This window comes from Physeter macrocephalus, chromosome 18 (assembly GCF_002837175.3).
Source record: "Physeter macrocephalus isolate SW-GA chromosome 18, ASM283717v5, whole genome shotgun sequence".
In the NCBI taxonomy this organism is placed as follows: Eukaryota; Metazoa; Chordata; class Mammalia; order Artiodactyla; family Physeteridae; genus Physeter; species Physeter macrocephalus.
In genome coordinates, this window is record NC_041231.1 from 76451254 (window position 1) to 76476871 (window position 25618).

The 25618-nt window shown below is 34.9% G+C and overlaps 1 protein-coding gene across 9 annotated transcripts in view; it reads left to right on the top strand.

Moving 5' to 3' along the window:
• Positions 1-25618, top strand: part of UBR2 (ubiquitin protein ligase E3 component n-recognin 2) — a 113538-nt gene that overhangs the window by 26142 nt on the left and 61778 nt on the right. For 7 of the 9 annotated variants that reach the window (XM_007120318.4, XM_055079777.1, XM_007120312.4 and 4 more), the window contains exons 3-11: positions 4703-4781; positions 6649-6762; positions 13148-13278; positions 15225-15363; positions 15874-15936; positions 19976-20096; positions 21869-21976; positions 22321-22409; positions 23506-23604. In XM_007120318.4, the coding sequence (XP_007120380.1) occupies positions 4703-4781; positions 6649-6762; positions 13148-13278; positions 15225-15363; positions 15874-15936; positions 19976-20096; positions 21869-21976; positions 22321-22409; positions 23506-23604 (943 nt within the window). Of the gene's footprint in view, positions 1-4702; positions 4782-6648; positions 6763-11280; positions 11301-13147; positions 13279-15224; positions 15364-15873; positions 15937-19975; positions 20097-21868; positions 21977-22320; positions 22410-23336; positions 23436-23505; positions 23605-25618 lie in introns of those variants that run through there. The other 2 variants (XM_007120313.4, XM_055079776.1) reach the window with 2 other exon arrangements.

Consider the following 25618-nt stretch of genomic DNA (forward strand, 5'->3'; position numbering starts at 1 on the left):
CTAGCAGAGTTGAAATTGTCCTGATTGACTCATCACTGTGAATTCGGAGTTCACACATTGCATTTGGCTGTTATTCTTCATTTTTTCTTTTAAACTGTAATAGCTCTTTTACCTCTTTCCTTCCTTCTTTTTTCCATTATGTTACTAAGAAACCAGGTCATTTGTCATGTGGAATTTTCCACATTCTAGATTTAGCTGATTGTGGCCCCATGGTGTTGCTTAAATGTTTCTTTTTTCCCTGTCTTTCCTCGAAACAGGTAGTTAGGCTTGATTAACTTCTATTATGGGGGGGGAATAATAATTTCATCATTATTGATGCATAACTTTTTTTTAAGGGAACTTTATTATTTTTATTTATTTATTTATTTATTTATTTATTTATTTATTTATTTTTGGCTGTGTTGGGTCTTCGTTGCTGCGCGGGCTTTCTCTAGTTGCAGGGAACAGGGACCACTCTTCATTGTGGTGCGTGGTCTTCTCATTACGGTGGCTTCTCTTGTTGTGGAGGACAGGCTCTAGGCACATGAGCTTCAGTAGTTGTGGCCCAAGGTCTCTAGAGCGCAGGCTCAGTAGTTGTGACGCACGGGCTTAGTTGCTCTGCGGCATGTGGGATCTTCCCGGACCAGGGCTCGAACCTGTGTCCCCTGCATTGGCAGGTAGATTCTTAACCACTACGCCACCAAGGAAGCCTGATGCATAACTTCTTAATTCTTAATATCAGGAGGTATATGATGCTTGGCTGCTTTTGTTAAAATTGATCAGTGGGTTTAGGTACCTGGCACATGCAACCATCGTGAAGGTCTCCAGCAGCCTCTTATTTATTTATGTTTTTTGCCGTGGCACGTGGGATCTTAGTTCCCCAACCAGGGATTTAACCTGTGCCCCCTGTGTTGGAAGCACGGAGTCTTAACCACTGCCAGGGAAGTCCCTCCATCAGCCTTTTTACCTAATGTTTTAGCAGTCACTGATGCTTGCTTCCTGGATCGTTATTCATTAGGGGGTAGCAAAATGGTGCTACTCTAATTTATCATCTCTTCTTTGTTTATAAGCTAGTCTTCTATGAAAGAAACAGTCGCTCATCGATCCTTCGATAACCCTGAGGCACAGTTTATATAGGAAAGACAAGATAAATGCTTGATTCTTTCTAGAAGAGCACTTTCTTAGTAAGCCTACAGTGAACATAATACTTAGATGTGTTTACTTTAATATCTAAAGCAAGACAAGGATGCCTACTATTACTGCTCTTGTTTAACATATTACTAGAAGTCCTTGTCAACAGTATAAGGGAAGAAGAATAACTATTGTAAGGAAAAAGATAAAATTGTCATTATGTACAGACTGCATACACATTTACTTAAGGGGAATAAAACAGAATCAGCAAACTATTAAAACTGCCTTGAGTTCATCAAGGGTCTTAAAAATCAATGCTATTTCTTTTCATCATCCTTAACCAACTAGGAAATGAAATTTTTTAAAAATGTGTATCATTAAAACAAAACCTAGAAAGTGCCTAGGTATTAGTCTAATCAAGAATACATAGGACTCATATTAAGAAAACTTTAAAGCTTCAATAAAAGATATAGGAAATAATCGTGGACATGATAGTTTACTCTTATAAGGATGTTATTACTTCTGAAGTTTATCAATAAATTCCAAGTAATCTCTGTCAAAATTTTAGCTGGGTATTTTCTAGGAACTCTGTAAACTTATTGTGTAGAAGAATAAATAATAATTGATGAATAGTTAAATCAACCTTTAAAAAAGGAGAATAAAGGGGAATTTACCCTATCAGATATTAAGATACATCAATACTACAGAAAGCCATAGTAATACAGTGTGGTATAGTATAAGAACAAACAAATAGATCACTCTTAGAGAGCTTAGATAATAGACCCTAGGATATATGGGAACTTAATATGTTATAAAGGTGACACCACAATCAATAGGTAAAAGTTAGGTTGTTTAGTAGATGGTTTTAGAAAAAGCAGCTCATTATATATGGAGAAATAAAACAGTATCTCTATCCTATATCATATGCAAAGGTAGATTCCAGGTGGATTAAACACCTAAATGTGGAAGATAAAACCAAAAGTTTTAATAGAAGAAAATTATTTTCTTTAAAAACATATATTTTTGTTACCTAGGGTTGGGGAAGGAACTTCTAAAACCTCAAAGCACAAACCAATTTGTGTGTAAATTTAATTGCATCAAAATAGGGAGCTCTATTTAACAAAGGACCCCATGGGCAAAACTAATATACATGTGACAAATGGGAGACAATATTTGCAATGTTTAAATTGCCAAGTGATTAATGTCCTCTAAACTAGACTGTATAGGAAACTCCTGCAAATAAACAAGATAAAGAAAGCAATCCCAGCAGAAAAATGGGCAAAGGATATAAACAGGCAGTTTATAGAAAAGGAAATCCTCAAAGCAGTATGCATATGAAGAGTTGCTCAAATGTATTAGCAGTCAGAGAAATACAAATTAAGACAGTAAGATAGGGGCTTTCCTGGTGGCTCAGTGGTTAAGAATCCGCCTGCCAATACAAGGGACACGGGTTCGAGCCCTGGCCCAGGAAGATCCCACATGCTGCGGAGCAACTAAGCCCATGTGCCACAACTGCTGAGCCTGCACTCTAGAGCCCGCAAGCCACAACTACTGAGCCTGCATGCCACAACTACTGAAGCCCGCGCACCTAGAGCCCGTGCTCTGCAACAAGAGAAGCCACTGCAATGAGAAGCAAATGCACTGCAATGAAGAGTAGCCCCCGCTCGCTGCAACTAGAGAAAGCCCACATGCAGCAATGAGGACCCAATGCAGCCAAAAACAAACAAACAAACAAAAAAACCAAAAAAGACAGTAAGATATTTCATATATGTTAAGCTGGCACATATTAGCAAACGAGATAAAAACCAAATGCTGATGAAGATGCAGGTTATAAAAACTCTTACACGCTGCTGGGGCACATGTAGCCACTCTGGACAGTAGCATGGCACTCAGAATTAAAACTGTATATGTATATGACCCAGCAATTCTGCTCTGAGTTTATATGCCGAAGAAAATCTCAATCAGATCCATAAGAAAACATTTACAGGGATATTCATTGCAGCATTATTTGTGGTAGAAAGGCATTGGAGGTAATTCAGGTGTCCAGTGCAGGGCTAGTAGAGAGAAAAAATGTTTTGGATACATGCCATGGCATATTATATACCAATCAGAAGCAGCAAATCAAATGTACACATACAAAATGAATGGATTATGTTACAGAATTGAAAAAGAACAGAATGAGATATAACACAGTAAGATTTGCACACATCAAAAATACATGGGGGGGGCTTCCCTGGTGGCGCAGTGGTTGCGCGTCCGCCTGTCAATGCAGGGGAACCGGGTTCGCGCCCCGGTCTGGGAGGATCCCACATTCCGTGGAGCGGCTAGGCCCGTGAGCCATGGCCGCTGAGCCTGCGCGTCCGGAGCCTGTGCTCCGCAACGGGAGAGACCGCAGCAGAGGGAAGCCCGCATACCACAAAAAAAAAAAAAAAAAAAAAAGTCGTAAGGGTAGGGGTTTGAGAATATTTTTTCTCGAGTCTGCCTGCCGATGCAGGGGACACGGGTTCATGCCCCGGTCCGGGAAGATCCCACATGCCGCGGAGCGGCTGGGCCCGTGAGCCATGGCTTCTGAGCCTGCGCGTCCGGAGCCTGTGCTCCGCAACGGGAGAGGCCATAACAGTGAGAGGCCCGCATACCGCAAAAAAAAAAAAACAAAAAACCCATGCACTCAGTAAACAATAAGGATTTACTGTATAGCACAGGAAACTATATTCAGCATCTTGTAATAACCTATAGTGGAAAAGAATCTGAAATACATATATATACACACACACACATATATATCCGAATCACTTTGCTATACACATGAAACTAATAAAATATTGTAAATCAACTACAATTTAAAAAATAAAATTTTTTTAAATACATGCATTCAAAAACATTTTGCAAGAACACATACAAATTAAAGGGCACACAATAGGCATAGTAGGGTGGTTGCCTATGAGGATACAGAAACAAGGATAAGGGAAAATTTAAAGATTTTCATGACTCCCCATCTCATTTCATAGAATCATAGAAATTATTTAAGATACGATCTGTAAATGTATCTAAATGGCAGTATGATAAAAGCAAATGAAATGATCGAAGGCACCACTCTCAGCCCATTCACTTTGTAGAACTCCTACTCCCCCATCAGGATGTCTTATGAACCATAGGTGTTGTGTGACCATCAGATATACAGACCCAGTGTGGAGACCCATGTCAGCCTGTATATTGAACACTTCATATGTTATTGCCATTTAAATTAGTTAAAATATCTTAAGAATTTATAATATTTAAAATCTATTCCATATACAGATGTGTGTTTTAATATAAAATAGGATTTCCTCAAATCTTTAGGGAAAATGGCCATTCTAGTAATATGTGCCTTCTAAGACCCCCTAGTGCACATCCAGTATGAGAAGCAGGTTCTTAAGCTGACTTCATTGATCAAAGATCTGACAGATCTTTGGGAAAAAATAATCTTTTCTTCTAACACTAAGGCATTTCACTATTCTGGCTCTTCCAAGATGGATTCCAATTTGAAATGTTATGTGGTAAAATATACAGTTATTTTATGACACTCTGATTTTTTTTTTCTTTAACTTTACAGAGACTGTGCAGTTGATCCAACTTGTGTTTTATGCATGGAGTGCTTTTTGGGAAGTATTCACAGAGACCATCGATATAGGGTTAGTAATATCCAGATAATAACCACACCTAGTATTGAATTTTATACTCGATACCTTTTCTTTTTAAAATTCCAAGATTTAACACTGAAACAGGGGAGAGTGGTTTAAGAAATGTGTTACTCAAATACCATTAAACATACGATGGCAGTGTAGAGATGAATTATGAATCCAGATTTCAGGGAACACATGGTTTAAGATTAAAAGACTATAGATAGCAGCTCTTTCAGTATTGGTTTTCAACTAGTTTGTTTTGTTATTTTTTTAATTTTATTATCTTTATAATTCTAGGTTTATAAAGCAAGTTATCAAAAATTAGAGGATAAAGGTGAGAGTTAAAATGCAAGAGGGAGGTTCTGAAGGGAGATGAGTGAGCAATTAAGTAAAAGTGACAGGATTATACCTTTAAGAAATGGTTGTATTGGTCAGCTTCTACAGAATTGTCATTTCTTAATATTAAAGAGGCATCTACTACAATGTAGAAAAGGGCCAACTTCAGAACATAAGACTAACGAATTTTTTTTTTTTAACTGCTGTAATGCAATCAATACGCTTCCAAAAATCAAGTATGTTTGCTTTTAAGTCAGGGATACAAAATACATAGGCAGATTATTGCTAAGCCTGTCCTGGTTCCTCTACTGGAAGCTGAAGACAGAGCTATGAACATTCAAAAATTTAGGGAACTGTTAGTAGCTAGAACTTTTCACCCTAATCTCAAATAAAGATAGAGAAGAAATATTGCAATCTTCTTATTAATTCAAGACTTTTGATTCAGGACTTTTCCTCCTGTTTGTTTTTATTTACTCTACCCGAGTATTGTTAACAGTGAATAAAACAGCTGCACAATTGAATTCATATTTTTGTATGTTCTTTTTATTTTCATAAATCAGTAAGAGAATCCTAGTTTCCTTTAAACTGTTCTACCTATCTTTGGTTACCAGAACACGCATAAAAGCTATAGGGTGAGGTTATCATTTTCCATATGGCTGCCTGCCCATGTTTCTTGACATATATCTTTGCAGCCCCTAAGAATAACTGTCATTGTGACTTTACATTAATTACCTTGTGATATGTAACACACAAATACTTACTTTGGGCAAAATATGAAAGGCTCTTTCTAAAATTTCCTTCTCATACCCACCCATAAACTCTCACATGCCCATCCATAAACTCTCACAGTATTTTATAAAAAGCAGAATTTCCAGTCTACTAATTATTAAATAATAGGTTTTATCTTGCCAGAGTCCTTGAATCATTGCTACATCTTAAGGAAGCATGAATAATTTTGAAACCCACAGGTGGTAAAAGGTTTTATGACTAGGCACTCCATGTTTCTGTTTCCAGAGCTTCCTTCCTTTTCAAACAATGCTATTTAGAGAGTGTTAGAAAAGAAAAACTATTTCTGTAGTTTTTTTGGTCACTTTCTCTAATGCAGATGCACTCTTATTAGACTTTTGTAGAAGACAGCAGCTATAGGAATCTTTGTCACTCTTGAATCTATTATGTTATAACCTGGTAGCATAGATACCAACAGTATACCAATTTAGCCAAAACCTAGCAAGAAAACCCTTGTTATTTTCCTAATTAGGAAGTCATGCAAGTGGACATATTTTACCTCTTTAAAATAGCTGTAGCTTGCGAGACACTACAGAGTAGCTTATTTTATTTTGAAATCACTTAAATTAGCCTATAGGCTTATTTAAAATCAGCTTTAAAACATTGAGAGGTTTGGCATTTTACTTAATTTTATCCCTCCAAAGAAATTAACACTTCAGCAATGTTATTTCCTTAGCACTTGATATTCCTATTTATAATCCAATAGCCCTCAGTAAATACTTATTGACAAGATACTTTACAATTTTTTTTCAAGATGACAACATCAGGAGGTGGAGGTTTCTGTGACTGTGGTGATACTGAAGCTTGGAAAGAGGGTCCTTACTGTCAGAAACATGAACTTAACACCTCTGAAATTGAGGAAGAAGAGGTAAAAACATTTTCACAAAATTGTTCCTAAGGAATACTGTCTTAGCCATGTGTTTGAAATATTTTCAGACATAGGAATTAGGTTATAATATAGCAATGGATAAGTAAAATATCAATAGTCCTCTCACTATTAACAGTGACCAAGTATATACTTCGAAAGTTTTTTGCATTTTATGGATGGCATACCATTACTAGTAGAACACACTTGAAATTCTAGAAATTTAATTTAATTTGGACTTTTGCATTTGTTTGTTTTATTTTAAGCATATATGAGTTTTTTTAAGTCCTCATTTATTATTAAAGGGATTATTTTTCCTGTGTATGTAGATCAGTTAACTTAGTTGGTTTTTGTTTGTGTTGTGACTAAGACTTTGTAAATCAGATACCTTTCTTTTCTGTAGTCCTACATGGCAGCCAATCCTACTCATCATCTCCTGGTAAATCAATGTCATTGGATATGTGATGGGACCAAACATTGGGATGATAGCTCAGTACAAGTTATACTCGTTCTAGCTGTAAATATGTGCTTTCTAAAATTGTTGTTGATCCTTTATTATTTTTCCTCTAAATGATATTTATAATGATATAATGGGCTCTCACTAAATAAATACTTGAAACTCTGCCGTTTGTGACAATCTGATGTTTGATTTAAGATCCTTATTTCAGATTTTAATTTTAAATGGCAGAGAGGTGGGTACATTAAAAGAACTTATGCATTGTTAGTAACTAGGTCTGATACTGATTTGGGGCAAGTGGACATTAATAGTCCTTCCTAGTGCACATGTCTTCCTGGTCTCAGATATTTTAACAGAATGACCAGAGAACTTATGGTGTAGGATAGTATCTTTTAGACTGTGTTTCACTGTGTTTTAGACAGATGAAAATTTGTGCAAAATGATTCATTGCTATAGAAAACATATATATTTGTTTGTGTTTCATTTGCTTTGCGCATGTGTTCTAGGATTTGCTACAGAGAGATGCCAAGTGATCAGGGTTTCAGATTTCTCCACTGCAATTGGAGCAGCTCTGTTTTTATCTCTTACATACTGGGTTGGCATTCTGTGTATAAAAATATAAGCAAGGCAAACAAAGACATATTTGGAAAAAATGGTTTTGCTTTTGGAAAAAAATTGAAAGCTGGTGTAAAACTTTAGGACTCTGGGAGAAGATATTTGCAAGTCATATCTGATAAGTGTCTGGTATCCAGCATATATATCTTACAACTCAACAACAAAAAGACAACACAATTAAAAATGGCCAAAGGACCTGAATAGACATTTCTACAAAGAAGATATAATACAAGTGAGCAACAAACACATGAAAACATGCTCAAGAGTATTAGTCATTAGGGAAATGTAAATCAAAACCACAGTGAGATACCACTTCACACCCACTAGGATGGCTGTAATCAAAAAAGTGGCAAATAGGTGTTGGCGAGGCTATAGAGAAACTGGAACTCTGTACAGTGCTAGTGGGAATGCAAAATGATTTAGCACTGTGGAAAACAGTTTGGCTATTCCTCAAATGTTAAACATTGCCATGTAAGCCTGTAATTTCACTTCTAGGTATATACCCAAAAGAATTAAAAACAAGTATTCAAATAAGTACGTGCACACACATTAGTAGCAGCATTATTCATAATAGCCAAAAGGTGGAAACAGTCAAAATGTCTATCAGTATGTGAATGGATAAACATACAGTGTAATATTACTTAGTTGTAAAAAGGAATGAAGTACTGATACATGTTGTAACGTGGATGAACTTTCAAAACATCATGCTAAGTGAAAGAAGCCAGACACAAAGGGTCACACACTGTATGATTCCATTTATGTGAAATATCCAGAATAAATAAATCTGTAGAGAACACAGACTGGTGGTTGCCAGGGAATAGGGAAGGGAAGAATGGAGAAAAACTGCTTAATTGGTAAGGGGTTTTACTTTGTTGAAGTGATAGGAATGTTTTAGAACTAGATAGAGGTGATTGTTGCTTAACATTATGAATGTGCTAGATACCACCAGATTGTTCGCTTTAAATTTTCTAAGAAAAATTATGAATCTGCCTGCAGTTACTCTCTTGGCTTTATCCTCATACGTTAGTGGGGTAGCTATCAAATAATGAAGACTTTGGTTAGTTTCCTGAATTTTTAGAAGATGCCAGCAAAATAACCTGCCTGGCTGAAATTGTATGGTCCTGCCTGGAGAATATATACTCCAGCAACTTGACAGAGAATCGAACCTCCAGACTTTGCCATTTAATTCCTATTTAAGAATTCAGTTAAGAGAAATGAAGTCTTCGAGAAAAGACTATAAGATATTAAAAAGATAACAGATAACATTATATTTAGCATACCTGGTCCCCACTCACTAAATCCATACGTTATCTAAGGTTTTTCTGTTTTATGCTTGAAATGGAAGAAAGCTATATAATATTTGAAATGAACCTTTTTAGCCTGTCATAGAATTGTTTTTATTGAATGTAATTTTTTTGTTATACATTCAGCCTACATCTTAAGAAAAAGTTGAAAAAAATTTGATTATGTATTTCTGTTGGGGTAGTGTTTAGAAGTTCCACAGGTCTTCTCAACTTTTGGCATTTGGGGTGGGACATTCTTCATTGTACAGGCCAGAGATCAGCAAACTCTGGCCCCACAGGCCGGATCTTGTCTGCAACCTGTTACTGGCACCACCATAATCCAAGAATGGTTTTTATATTTTTAAATAGTTGAAGAAAAATCAATAAGGGTAGTATTTTGTGGCATGTGAAGATTATGTGAAATTCAAAGTTCATTATCCTTAAATAAAATTTTATTGCAACACAGCCACGCATAATTGTTCTTGTTGTCTATAGCTGCTTTTCCTCTACAACAGCAAAACTGAGTAGCTATGACAGAGACCCTGTAGCCTGCAAAAACTAAAATACTTAGTGACTTTTTACAGAAAAACTTTACTGACCCCAGCTATACACTGTCAGAAGCACTGTGTTTATTATACCTAATTCCCACTCATAAAATGGTAATAGCATCTTCCATCACTGTGACAACAATAAATGCCCAACTAGGTTTCCAAATGGACCCTTGAGCATGGGGGGTGAGTACGGAGGCTGGTGGGATGGTACCTTTCCTAGTGTCTCCTTTGTTGATCTTTATAAAAACCGTAAGAAATTTCTCTTAGGTCTCTGCATTAGGAAATGTTACGTTTCTCTTGGTGTGAGTCTGGTAACTGACTGTGTTTCCTTTTGTTGGGGCATCTTGAAAACAGCTTGTCTGTAGTAGCTGTATGGAAATTTATATGATTGGCATTTGTAAATAGATGTTATCTTGACTTCAGTTTGTTTTCCTTCCTTTATTTTCATTTTACCTGCTTTGTATATCTATTTTTAAATACTGTTTTATTACACTGGATGTATTCTAGTTGCTGAAGGGGAATTCCCTGGAGGTCCAGTGGTTAGGACTCCATGTTTTCACTACCAAGAGCACAGGTTCAATCCCTGGTCGGGCAACTATGATCCCGCAAGCTGCACTAGGCCAAAAAAAGTTGCTGTAAATCCTTTTTGGAATGAAATGTAATTCAGTAACGTATATTAACTGATTGAACAACCTCAGTGAAAAATTTTTTATCTGAAATTTTCACTTATCGATGCTGCTTTCATCCCATTTGAATATAGGTCAGTGGTAACTAGTAGCTGAATATCATGCTAAATATGATTCTTGGTTTATCTCATTTAATTCTCAGAACAACCCTGTAAGATAAATACTACTGTTACCCATATTTTATAGCTGTGGAAGCTTGAGTCTTAGATTAAGAAACTTGCCTACAGTGTCCCACACAGTAAGTGCTAGAGCTGGGCTCTAAACCTAGGTAGTATAGACAACTCTGACAGTACAGTATACTGGTTTTTGAAAACATTTTTTGGCAGTGAAATTTTTTTAAATAAAATTTTAATTAAGAAATCCCAATAATAAAACAGATAAAAGCAGTATTACTAATGAATTTATTTTTTATAAGTTGGAATGTATATTATTTCTTGTTAGAAAGTTGATTCATAACTTTGGTTTCTAGTTTATTTCTAGTTTTGGTTGGGCAGTGTGAAGAAAACCCTCATTCATACCTTATTTGCATATGACAACAGTTAAACTCTATTATAATATGTGCTTACTTTTTTTTCTTTTTTTTTTTTTTAAGATTGATTGATTTTTTTGGCTACATCGGGTCTAGTTGCTGCACGCGGGACCTTTCGTTGCAGCGCGCAGGCTCTTCATTGTGATGCGTGGGCTTCTCTCCAGTTGTGGTGGCAGGTTTTCTCTTCTCTAGTTGTGGTACGCAGGCTCAGGGCATGTGGGCTCTGTAATCGTGGTGAGCAGGTTCCAGAGCACATGGGCTCTGTAGTTTGCGGCACGTAGGCTCAGTATTGTGGTGCATGGGCTTAGTTGCCCTGCAGCATGTAGGATCTTAGTTCCCTGACCAGGGATCGAACCCACGTCCCCTGCATCACAAGGCGGATTCTTTACCACTGGACCACCAGGGAAGTCCCAACCACAGGTAACCTTTTTAACAACATGCTATTCTTCTAGTTTGGAAGAAGAATAAATCAAAGTTGACTCACTGACAAAGGCTTGCATTCTCTAACATAAATGTCACCAAAAACAATTATTAGTCTTAGATAATACAACATAGGATAAGATGGTTATTTATTTTCTCATTCCAACTGACTTATGCTGTGATACGAGCACTTGGAACAGAAGTCTTTTCAAATAGCATTTCATTTACCATTGTACACGAGTAGACTTGCACAGCCTAGCATCTCTTCACTTCAGAAATAATGTTTCTTAATCAGTAACCCATTTTTAAGAAGTTAACATGTGCATACGAAGGTGGCAGAAGAATCTATATCCATAGGCCATTTAAAAATATGGATAATCGTATCTTTTTAAACTGGTGTGTATTTCAAATAGGAAACATCTCTACCAGGCCCTGGGATTTTTAGAACAGAGTTTGGACAGTATTGGCTTGGATTCTCAAGAATTGGCGGTTGTTTCTGTCCAAACACCATTTAATTCTTATATATCCTGTTTATCATAATTCTTCAATCCTCTAAATGTCTTGTATTATGGGACGTAATTGTAAGAAATGGAATGACTGTATAGTGAGATAGTATCACGAAGAAAACTGAGTTTTGGTTCTACTTTCTGTTTTCGTACAGTGTGAGGTTCATATTATGATTAATAGCCAATCTTTTATGAATCCCCAGTTCCAGTACCTTCTTTGTAACAGGTGGTTTTGCCATGTTAACTTCTAAAGTCTCCATAAGAAATAGTAGCAAACCTTGGTAGCAGTATAAAAAAAATTTTTTTTGGATGTGACATATAAAGCAGTTTATTGAGAAGAGTTGTAGGTAAAAAGTGCTGTAAGACTTTGGAAAACCTTTTTCTTACTTTACTTCTTCTTACATTCTTTAAGCCCTAGACCCATCTCCTTTAGGAATCTTTGTCTTTCTTCCTTCATCCTTGATATTATTCTCCTTCTCCATTTGTTTTATATCAGTTCCACTAAGCTGATGCTTGGTGAGGATGCACAAAAATGTTCTGTATCCTTATGTATATTTTCAAGAATGTGCTGGTTCCCATTCCATGATGTTGGAATATATTGATTTTCTTATTGAGAGATGAATATAACACTTTTTAGCCATTAAGCTAAATAACATGTTTAGATTTGATAAAGCATTAAGATTAGATTGTGTAAAACATTTTGCCAACCTTGACTGAAAGATAACCTTAGAGTATGTTTATAGTAATACTTTTTTACATTAACCTTGAAATTTAGTGACTTATTCACTGTTAAGTCTAATGTACGAAGTTCTCTGTTAATTACATACACAGCTTGACTCGCTGAGAGAAAGTGAGTGATTCTTAACAACATCGAGGAGCAGTTTTCTGACCTTGTTGACTTCTCCCCTTTAGAATCCTCAAAATCAGGCTCTCCTTTATACCTATGAAACTAAATATTACTTGTCCATCCTTAGATAGCATTCCTTTGTTTATTCTGGAAATTGGGGATTAGAGGGATGTGAAGCTGTAACCATGGTTTGATGTTAGGTTTTAAAGATCCTAGAATGCCATCCTAAAATTTTTAGATTTATTTATTAGGCATTGGAGTACCATGGAATATTGTGGTTCATATGATTCAGCAATATGGATTATTATGAACAGAATGTTTTAGGAAGTTTGATTTGCTGAGATGTAATGTATAGGATCAAATTGAAGAGAAGCTGAAGCTGGACGATCAGTCAGCTTTTTACAGTAGTATTTTGAGGAGGGAGGCAGAATGGGAAAAAGGAGAATTAATGTACGTTTAACATGGTTGCATTTTTTTTTTTTCTGTTCTTTTAGGATCCTCTTGTGCATTTATCAGAAGATGTGATAGCAAGAACTTACAACATTTTTGCTATTATGTTTCGGTATGCAGTAGAGATATTAACCTGGGAAAAGGAAAGTGAATTGCCACCAGATTTAGAGATGGTGTAAGTACAACCCGTTTATTCCTTGTATTTGTATTTACTCACACTCAATTTTAACCATTTTGATTCTGATTCCTCAAATTAACTTTAATACAGCTAGGATAGAACATAATCTTTTTTAATAATTAGTTTTCAGCATAATAATAACCTTGGTTTTATAGTTTTTAAATATGTGTGAGCCATTTAATTGGTAGAGGTTTTTCCCTGTTTTTGCTTTCGCTGATTTATTGCCATATTTTAGCCACATCAAGGCTCTACCACTAGTTTCAAGCACAGACATTTTTCTCTTCTTTTTGTGTTAAAGCTGTTAAGTTAACTCTACAATTCTTTTTGTTTGTTTATGAGATTTGATTAGGGAATGAGCACTTTGATCTAAGTGAGTTTTCTGGTTTGACTAAATGCACAAATTCAATTTTAACCATTTTTGATTCTAAATTTGTATAAAATTTATTCTACACTTTGTGCTTCTTTTAGAGTACATCTAACATTTTTACCATTTGTTCTTAGATTATTGAGGAGATTGTAAATTTGTGACCAGAGAGCTGGTTTCTGCTATAGCTGTATTAAGGTTAAGGGCTTACTTTTCTGCATGAATGTGCTTGCCTCAAGCAGCCTTCTCTTCTACTTTTAATTCTAGCCAAGCTTGTTGGAATTGTATTCACAGTTAAGGTTGAATACAAGTGAGAGTCTAAAGGATATTGGTGGTGTTTCTTTTTTGCTTTCTCAACAGTGTTCCAAATAATTAGGTTGTAGGTTGTTTTTTAGTAAAATGAGGAGTTAGTATTCCTTTTTTGGAAATGTTGAAAATGACTTAGTTACCTCATGACTTTATCTTGTATTTTGAGTTGGGGACCAGCTAAGATCTAAATCTGAAATCCAAATTTAGACCGTAGAGAATAGAAGAGTTGTGTTTTTATTTTTCTGTTCCATTGCAAGTTTGGGACCACCAGCATAGAAGGGAAAAGAATCTAACTTGCGTCTCTCGTAATGTTTTCCCATCTTAGTAAATGGCATTTCATCTATCCAGAAACCTGAGTCACGCATATCCACTTAGATTTCAGGTCCAGCTGGTTCTCCCTCTGTCAAATTGTTTACTTCTGTTCATCTCCATTACTACTATCCTAGTCCAAATTGTGTTAATTTCATCCTTGGACAACATGACGTCCCTAACTAGACTGCCATATCCACTCGTGTCTCTCATGGTCCGTTCTCCACATATAGCCAAAGTGAACTTTAAGACAAATCTGACCATAGCTCCTATTTCACTCTTTAAAATCTTTGATTGCCCTTAGGATGGCAAAATTGAAATCCATTACAAGGTCTTTAAGATTTCTGCCTCTCTCCAGACTAATCTCCTCCTTCCTCCCTGTGCTCCAGCTCCCAGTATTTACCTTTGCCACCTCAGGGCCTTTGCTTTCACTTTCTTCTAGCCCATGGTATCTCACCCTTTGCACTGTTGGCTTTGGGGGCCAGATATTATGGGCTCTAACTGGTGGACTGTAGAATTTTTAGCAGCATCCTTGGCCCCTACCCACTGGATGCCAGTGGCACTCCCACCCCAGTCATGACAACCAAAAGTTTCCAGACATTGCCAGTGGTCATCTATGGAGGGTAGAGGAGAATTGCCCCCAGTTGAGCACCACTGATAGCCAATTCTGACTTCAGCTCTCAAATTACTTTGGCAGTTCTCTGAACTCCCATACTGGTTTTATCCCACTCTAGCATCCTATTCTTCTTGATAAAAACCAGTTCACATAGATTATATGTATAGTATCTATCTTTCCCACCAGCCAGTAGTGTCATAGAGTGTGGGGACCACAGATGGCTTCATTACAGGTATGTGCCTAGTACCTAGCACGTTCCCTAGAACAAAGTGTGCTCTTAATAAATCATCCTGGAGCATGGTGATATGCAAATAGATAATATATAATTAATGTTTTATCCCACAGAGAGAAGAGTGACACCTACTATTGCATGCTGTTTAATGATGAGGTTCATACCTATGAACAAGTTATTTATACTCTTCAGAAAGCTGTTAACTGTACACAAAAGGAAGCCATTGGCTTTGCAACTACAGTAGATCGAGATGTAAGTAATTTCATTATATTGATGTCACATAATAAATTAAACTTTTAATACAGATAAGTTATCCTAGAAAATTGAGTTAGAGGTATATATGTCTAGGCTGTTTTTCTTTAATTTCATATGAATATTGACCCAAATATTATTGGGTATAACTGTAAGCTATTGTCAGAAAGTTTAGGAGGAAACATAGATACAGTTGCTCTCATCCTACACAGTGGTTAGAAATATTCAGTTATGGAAATAGAAATTATAGCAGCCTAGAAGAATAAATGTTGTGTTGTTCAAGGATAACAACTTGAACTTATTAATGGCATGAAAAATGTTAGGATAGCTTTGAAGGAAAATATTTTAATTTACTTTTTAATTAATGAATAAAATAAACATTGTAGATATTAAAAATTGACCAGAGTTGTTATGTGCTCAGATAACACTGTGTTTGTTTACTGTTTCAAAAGTTACTAATACTGAATATAAATATTTTTACAAGTTAATTTCAAATATCTTTATTTACAGGGACGTAGGTCTGTTCGATATGGAGACTTCCAGTATTGTGAACAAGCAAAATCAGTAATTGTGGTAAGTAATTTAAAAATATGTCTACACTCTTATTTTTTATTAGTATAAAACTAGTCCCACATTTTGGTGTGTATGAACACATTTTTCTGCCTTCCTGAATATAAAGCCACATCAATCAAAAATCGTTTACATATATGTTACTTGAGCATTGCTTATTGCTTTATCTAGTTTTTTTATAAGCTATGTAAGATTGATACAGAAAATGAATGTTTAGATGAGATATATATGTATATATTTCTGTCTTCTTATTTTTTTTATCAGAGACGTCTTAGAAAGTTTTTTGCTTTCTGTTTTGTTTTTGATAGGGTTTCACATTACTTTTTAGGAATTAAACTGGCCTTTAGCACCAAGATTAGAATTCAAGGGAAGTTGTTTCTTGGTACCTAATAGCAAGGTATGCTGCATATCCTAATAGCATTTAGTGTATAATTTATCTGAAAGAAAATTATTCCCCACATTCAGATTAATTTTTAAAAGTTAGAATTTATTGTTTTTAACTATTCCATGTAACTGCATTTTATGTAAATGTCCTTTTAAAATATAATTTTATATATTGTGAAATATTTTAAATATACAGATGAAAATAGAGGTAACAGTAAATGCCTGTGTGCTACATTATACCTTATTTTCTTCATACATATTTTAAATAAATAAAGTAGTATAGAGGCCCTTGTATTATCCCTTCTAAATCCCATTCCCCTTCCTCCTTCCCTAGAGTTAACTACTTTCATTAATTTATCTTTCATTTTCATACACGCCTTTATATTTCATCTGTTAAATACCCATCCATATTATATGTATTTATTTGGAAGTCTGTAAACATTATATAACAAGATTCATACTGAATGTATTATATTGCAATTTGCCTTTTCATTTCAGTGTTTTTTCTAGATTTATCTGTGTTGATACATGTATCTGTAAGTATTCCATTGATGACTATACCATAATTTTTCCATTCTCCAGTTGATGGACAATTAGGATATTTCCAATTTTTTTCTGTAACTATCAGTCCTGCTGTGGTCATTTTTTTGTCCTCTTGTTGCATAGAAGCAAAAGTTTCTCTAGGGTATATACCAAGAAATGGAATTTCTCAGTTGTTAGCTTTTGAGCATTTTCAGCTATACTAGATTTTGCCAAGTTAATCTCCAAAATGGTGGTACCAATATACATTCCAACCAGCATTGAAGTAGAGTTCCCATATCTCTACCGCTTTGTCAAAACTATATATTGTCAGATTTTTTTAATTTTGCCAACCTGATGTGTATGAATGGCATCTCATCAGTTAAATTTGCACTGCCTTGATTACTGAGTATCTTATTTCATATTTATTGTATTGGTCATTTAAGTTTTCTGTGAATTTCTTGTTCATACCCTTTACCCATTCTTTTGTTGTTAGATTATTTGTCTTTTTCTTACTCATTTGTAGGGGTTCTTTACATAATCTGAATCCTGATCTTTTGTGGCAATATCTTTTCCTAATATGTGACTTATTTTAAGCTTATTTGTGATGCTTCTCCTTGAGCAAAAGCTTTAATTTTAATGTAGCAAAATATATTTTTCTCTTCATGAGTTTGTGTCTTATTTAAGAAATTCTTTATTGATAACTGGACATAATCAATAATACATCAGAAACTATACTGTGGTAGTATAAAAAGAACATTCCCATTCTTAGGAAATGTATACTGAAGTTTTTAGGGATAAGGGGACATTATGCATATAACTTAACCTTCAGTGGTTTTTTGTTTTTGTTTTTTTTAATGCTTGTGTGTGTTTGTGTGGAGAAAGAAAGATAATGTGCAAATGATAAAGCAATTGGAATAGAATGTTTACAGTAGATGAATACAGGTAAAGGAGAAGGTGTTTTTTTTCCCTTTACATTTGTTACTTCATAGTGTTATTTCAGTTTTTCCCTAAAAAATCAGTACTTGTAATCTCTGGTAGTGTCTGCATAGATATATTATATGCATAATATAGAATAGAAAGTCCAGAAATAGATACTAGTATGAGGAAAATCTAGGAAACAAGTACATTCTAAGGGAGGAGGAGAGCTTCTTAACCAAAACTAGAACCCCAGGAGTTAGAAAAGAATTTTTTTTTTTTGGCTACATAAAAAATTTGCATAGCAAAATATTATTTAAAATGTCAGTAGACAGTAGATTTAGAAAAATTATTTCTAACACAAAGGATAGACATTTAATGTTTATGATAAATAGAGCACTCATAGATTATCAAGTAGGGAGCAAACAACAAAATAGAAAAATGGACATAGGGTATGAAAAGACAATCACAACAGAGAAGATCTAGGTGGTAAATATATGTAAAAAGAGACTCAAACTCCCTAGTTTAGTAAAGTGACGGAGATTTCATACCCAACAAGATGGAGAAATTAGAGTGATAAAGTACCTTGCTGGCAGAGATGCAGAGAATAGAAATACTCGTGTAAAAAGAAATTGCTACCATATAATTGGAAAGCAATCTAGTAGCATCTATCATCTCTCCTAGGAATTTAGCCTGTAAAAATATAAGCACCCGTTAGTGTGTGTACAGAGATGTTCAGTACTACGTTTTTTGTAGTCATAGAAGACTGAAAACAAAGAGACTATGAATGCCCTTCTCTAAAGAATGTCTAAATAAATCCACACCACAGAATATTATGAGTCATTAACAGCAACAACAAAAAAAAACTGTTAACACAAAGATGCGACAGAAAATGTGTAGTATCCCATTTTTTTGTAAATCAAATAAAAACCTTTATAAATGTGTACATATATAATACATATAGATGGTTAAAGTATGCAAAGGTGTACTGTGTTAATGTGGGTAATGGAGATGGGATGAACTGGTGGGTAGAAAGATGATCCAAGCAAAAAAGGAAAAGGGGGGTAAATTTGTTAAATTAAAAGTTTTGATAGACTTAAATAGACATTTATCCAAAGATGATATGCAGATTGCCAAAGCACAGGAAAACATGCTCAGTATTACTAATCACTAGGGGAATGCAAGTAAAAACCACAATAAGATACCACCTCATATCCATTAGGATGGCTATTAAAAACAAACAACAACAACAAAACAATAACAGAAAATCACAGGTATTGGCAAGGATATGGAAAAATTGGAACCCTCGTGCACTATTGGTGGGAATGTAAAATGGTGCGACCACTACAGAAAACAGTATGGTGGTTCCTCTAAAAATTAAAAATAGAATTGCCATATGATCCAGCAGTCTTGCTTCTGGGTATATACACAAAAGAATTGAAAGCAGGGTCTCATGTTCATAACAACATTATTCACAGTAGACAAAAGGTAGAAGCAACTTTAGTGTCTATCAGTGGATGAATGGATAAACAAAGTTTATATACATACAATAGAATATTATTCAGCCTTAAAAAGGAAGAAAATTCTGATACATGCTACAGTGTGGATGAACCTTGAGGACATTATGCTAAGTGAAATAGCTAGTCACAAAAAGATATTATAAATAATGTATGATTCTGCTTGTATGAGGTACCTGGAGTGTTTGATGGGTACAGAGTTTTAATTTTGCAAGACAGAGAGTTCTGGAGACTGGTTATACAACAATGTGTGCTTTACAGAACTGCACACTTAAAAATGGCTAAGTTGGAAAGTTTTGTGTGTATTTACTACAATTTTTTTTAAAGTATTGATAACATCACATTTGTGCAGTGAAGTAAATTATTTAAATTAGTGTGTGATTACATTAAAAAATTAGTTTAAAGACATAAAGCCAATTTAAGCATTTAAATAATTTATAATTGGTGGGGCAGATTTTCAAATATAAGACCAAAAATTCAGATTACTTAAAGCTGTAACTTCTTACTTTTTTGTAAGAATACTAAGATTCCTTCTAGAAAATTAGAATCTGAGTAAAGCAAGCCACATGGTATTTTTCTTACACACATACATGAAAAACTCCCCTATAATGATGAGAGTATAGCTATATTAATAAAAATATTAACTTCTTTCTGTAAAATAGACTTTTTAAGTTTGTTTTTTCATCCTGCCATTTCTTTTTAAGAGAAATACCAGTAGACAGACAAAGCCACTCAAAGTTCAAGTTATGCATTCGTCTATTGTCGCACATCAGAATTTTGGTTTGAAACTTTTGTCTTGGCTGGGAAGTATTATTGGATATTCAGGTAGGTTCATACTTGTGCTAATTGACTTAAAAATGAGCTCGTATGCCTTTGCAAAACTGTTTTGGAAAAAATAGCAAGTGGAATCTTTTTTTTGCTTTAGTTTCATGTTTTAAAATACCATCTCATAATATCTTTATACATAGAAAAAAATCTGTTTCCCAGTTTTGATCCACGGGATCTTTTTTATATGCATACAGAGGAGTCTGTGTTCAAATAAATGCAGGAAACAGTGGGTTAAACAATTGTAAATGACTATAATATGCTAATGAAACCTAAATCTTACCAACTTGATAAAAGAACCTATTTCTTAATGGCGTATCCTGTGGAATTCTCTTCCACAAAGCAAGCTGCATAATGCTACTGTATATAAAACCTAAATGATTAACTGTTTAAAGGATGTCTTTGTTTTGACTTCTACGACTTGTGGTTACTAATAATTTGCAACCCTGAAAATTTGCAAATTTGAAGTTACTGTGTATTTACAGTCTACAAATTAGATAATCTTTTAAAAGTAGTGATAAACAGAATTAAGAACCTTCACATCCAGTGCCAAAAATACAAGTTTGTTGTGTAACACTGAAGAGTAAACTAGGAGTAGATCTAAGCTGTCATACTGTTCTTCAGGCAAGAGAGGTGGTTTGAATAAATGACATTCCAATGTTTGCTATAAAAAAAATTTCTAAAACATTTGTATTAAAAGGCTACTAGAAAGAGTATTGCCACACTGTGAATGGACAGGTGAAAATATGGAGGTGTGGAAATTTAGGAGAATGTGTTTGTTTAATCTAAATGTCTTTCCAATTATTTCTCATCCTCTTTTTTTTTTTTTTTTGGCTTTGGTGTTTTCCATTGGATATCTGTATGCCAAGTACTGTGCTACAGCACTAATGAATAGTATCATGGAAGCAGTTTTCTGCTGAAAATTTTCTTGGAGAAAATTTATTTACCATCAACAATTTAAAGACCTTATCATCTATTATTTACTTCATATATAAAGTTTTCTCTTTAGCCTTGTAAACAATTTCTATTTGGTGACTCCTATAATTAAATTTTAAAGTTACTCTATTTTTTTTTCCGATTATTTTGCATGCTTATAGAAAACTTAAAAACTGATTTTAAATATAAAATATGAAACTAGAAAGTATTAAAGTTCTGGTTTTGTTAATGCTTATATATAGTTTTTAAGTTTAGCATTTAGAATATAAAGGAATTTGCCCTCCAAAGCCCCTCATATAGTAGGTATACGTAAGTACATAGTGTATTTTTGTTTAATGAAGAACATTTTGCATAACATTAATAAAATGGACTGGTATATATTAAAGTACAGAGGTAATGTATTCTTTCTTTTAAATGGTAGCACAATTTTATATTATACCTATCTTCAGTTATCATGGGATATGTAACAATTTTACTGTAGCCTTGTTTAATTAGCATAGATGCTTAAAGAACCATGTTTATTTCAGTGGCTTTTGGGTTCTTTGTTGTTTATTTAAATTCTTTACAGCATAAGAGGTCATTGCTGTTCTGATACACATGTATTTTGGTATTCTGGAATAAGAGTTGGTGTATAATGCAAGATTTGGAATTTTTCTCCATTTTGTGAACATGTTAATAAAATAGTTAATATGTTTACTTTTTCTGAAAAAATTTGACCTTTAATTTAAAAATAGTAAGATTCTATAGTAGATCCATTTGAAAATTTCTGCTAATATGTCATTTTATTTTAATATTTGAAGTTACTGTTTCTTGACTACTTTTCTTCTTGTTTTAAGATGGTCTTCGCCGAATTTTATGTCAAGTTGGCTTACAAGAAGGGCCAAATGGTGAAAACTCTTCTCTAGTGGATAGGTTGATGCTTAGTGATTCCAAATTGTGGAAAGGTACGTATCTTAACTACTTTTAAGGTATAGGGGAACTTACACAGGTAATTGGGATGTTAGTTTCTTTTTCATTTGGGGAGGTATTTAATAAGTATATTTATGGTTTTTAGAATTAACACATGCAGTCTTATTCTTTGGGGAAAAACAGATTTGGGGATCCATGATCCAAATTAAATCACCTTTATGTTTTGTTTGAAAAATATATTTAGAAAAACTGATTAAGGAACACATGTAGAGTGTTGCTCTTGACACTTAAAATACAGTTGATCATATGAAAACTTTGGAAATGTAATTTTTGGCTTGTTTGATATATCCTTATCTTACATCTGCTCTTTTTGTAAAAGGTGCTAGGAGTGTCTATCATCAGTTGTTCATGAGCAGTCTACTTATGGATTTGAAATACAAGAAACTGTTTGCTGTTCGATTTGCAAAGGTAAGTAGTTTCTCACTTTTGAAGATTAACAAAATAGGTTATATACAGAGTAACTGTAGTCCATGATTATATCCAGTGTTTGTAAAATTAACAGCTGTACTGTGTCAGTGCGTTGATTTTAAATTCTAAGAAACTTCATAAATGATCTTTTTATCTTTCATCAATAGAATAAAATTCTAGCAGTGAGGTTTTTCTTGTTTATCATCTGCCATGATAATGTGAATATCCATCTATGCAGTGTGTATGATGTGAAATTATAAATAAAGACTTTAAACCTGTATCATTTAATTATGTTATTCCTATTAAATTTTGTGTAAGAAAAGATAATTTTAATTGAAACGACCTGTATATTTGGATGTGATTTAAGAATCATAACTCTAGGTTGTTGATATTATTGAATTATGTTCTTCTCCCTTTCAGCAGCATGCAATTAAGCTAACTGCTTGGGTTTTTTATTCACCTGAATTAGGGGTTATTAACCAAGGAAACATACAAGAATCATTTGGGGAGCACTTTCAAAATGCATGTGTTTGCGTTCCATTCTCAAACCTACTGAAGCAGATTCACCAAGAATGGGGCCCAAGCATGTATACTTTGAAAGAGCCATCAGGTGACTCTGATAGGCATCCAGAAGTAATGAAAGTCTGGTTTCATCAGAGACAGTGTAAAGCTACTGTGATTTGGCTCCACCCGTGTACAGTGACATCCCAGGATTTTAGTAGCTGTCACTCCTATTTGAGCTCACAAATTGCCATCGTGCTAAAGAAGATTGTTTAGTGAATCAATATTTACACAGAGTTTAGGTGGTACATTCCAGTTATCATTCTCATAGAATATCTTATTGACTCCTCCAGCACTGATTTTTCATTATAATCCTTAAACATTGGTCATTGTGGATTAGAGGTGAATCTCCCCCTTGTTGTTTAGAATTACCAGCAGTTGCAGAGAGATTTTATGGAGGATGATCACGAGCGAGCAGTGTCCGTGACTGCTCTGTCTGTCCAGTTCTTCACCGCACCTACTCTGGTGAGTAGTGCTTGCCTTTTCTTTGTAACTGATAGTTGGCACTCCTTGCCTTTTTTTGCCTTCTTAATAGAACTATGAGCGTTTGCAGAGTGATTATGTGACAGATGACCACGACAGAGAGTTTTCAATCGCAGACCTCTCGGTTCAGATTTTCACAGTCCCTTCACTTGTAAGTACTAAAAGACTAAGAAGAATTTTCTTGTTTTCCATTAGAAGAAGTAAAGCCTTAAAATAATTGAGATCTGTATATTCCTGCATAGAAAAATATTTTATTAATGGGTGATCAGACTTCAGATGCCTTCAGTCATACTAGAACATGTATCTTTGAATGTGTAATCTGGAGGGGGAAAGTCATTTGAACTTAATCTGTACTTTCTCATAGTACTTCCCCGAGGTTTTGAACTGATGAGTTAAAATTAAACTCATTAGTTTAACAAATTTATCCATTAGAAACAACATATTGTGGGAATTCCCTGGCCATCCAATGGTTAGGACTCAGTGCTTTCACTGCCTGCAAGTTCAGTCCCTGGTCGGGGAACTAAAATCCTGCAAGCTGTGTGGTGCGGCCAAAAAAAGAAACAGCATATTGTATATAATCTCACATTCTAAGAAGCCTCCTTTTCCCTGCTAAGGGAAGGGGTAACTAAGGCAATTGAATCATGATGATTGGGTGATCTTGTACAAAGTTTCACTGTTTGTTCCAGGAGGCATCACTATGTTTTAGTTCTATTGAATAATTTATTAATATTTAATTCATTAAAAAAAATTTACTGAGCACCTATTATTTACTGGGCACAATTCTAGGTTTTGGGAATGAATGGTGAACAGACATGGGCCTTGCCCTCATGGAACTTACAGTAGGGAGAGAAAGACTCACATAAATGGTAATTAAAATTATAATAAAAACTGAAGAGTTCTGTTGTTTTGAGAGAGTAGGAGAGATCTGACCTTTTCCCACAGTTCAGAAGAGGATTCTGTAGGGAAGGTAACTTTATGCAGGAGCGTGAAGAGAAATCATGCATAGGAACCAACACTTGAGAAAATCCTGAAGTTACAAAAGGGAAGGGAAGAGAAGGGAAGAAGTACGGTCGAAGATCCTTGAACACGGAGTTAAATGAGACCAGAAACATAGGCAAGGGCCTAATTGTATGGAGTTAAGAGTATTCTACAGTTATTTTATTAACAAGGTGTTATGTTCCAGCTTCTTTTTTTAATGACTGTTTTTTCCCCAGATTATTTTTATGTTCAAGGGTATATTCTAGGACAGTTGAAGCTGTCTGAAGTCTATTTAGCCACTAATGAGATATTTTGGGCCAAATTAAGGATTTTGGTTTTTCTCTTAAGAACATTGAAAGGCACTGAAGAGTTTTAGGTGGCACTTATATCATCACATTTGTGATTTTTAAAAGATGATGCTTCTTGTAATTTGGAGAACAAATTTGCAGGAGCAGTAGTGGATGTGGGAAACCTGTGGGGATTGTTTCAGCGAGTATAGAAGTTGTGAGAGATATGTAAGTAGTGAAATCTACTGACGGGCCACATGTTGGGTTTGAGGAATATTAGGTTTGGTGAGTGATTGGTTGTTGGGTTTGAAGGGAAAATATAAAGGTGATTTCTGGGTTTCTGACTTTTGTAACCAAGTGGAGAATGAGTAGAACTTATAAAAAGGGAAAGTGTTGCTTTCAGTTTAGTCAGGGATGAGTTTGAGAAGCCTTTGAGACAATCCCATGTGTATTCAAATCTGTTTCTCTCCTCCATTGATCCTTTTGTCCATTTCCATGCCAGTACCCAGTTTTAATAATATTAGCTTACTATTCCATTCTGATATTTTATAGAGCTAAATCTTCTTTCATTATTCTTTTCAAAAAAATTCTTAATTATTTTAGGCCTTTTTTTTTTTTTTTTTTTTTGCGGGACGGGGGGCGTTGCGGAGCACAGGCTCTGGACGCGCAGGCCCAGCAGCCATGGCTCATGGGCCTAGCCGCTCCGCGGCATGTGGGATCTTCCCAGACCGGGGCACGAACCTGTGTCCCCTGCATCGGCAGGCGGACTCCCAACCACTGAGCCACCAGGGAAGCCCAGGCTTTTCTTTAAAGAAGAACTAAAATCAGTTTGTCAATTTCAGAAACCACATTAGGGTTTTTGACTGAAAAGATGTTGTATTTATAGATAATATGGAAAGA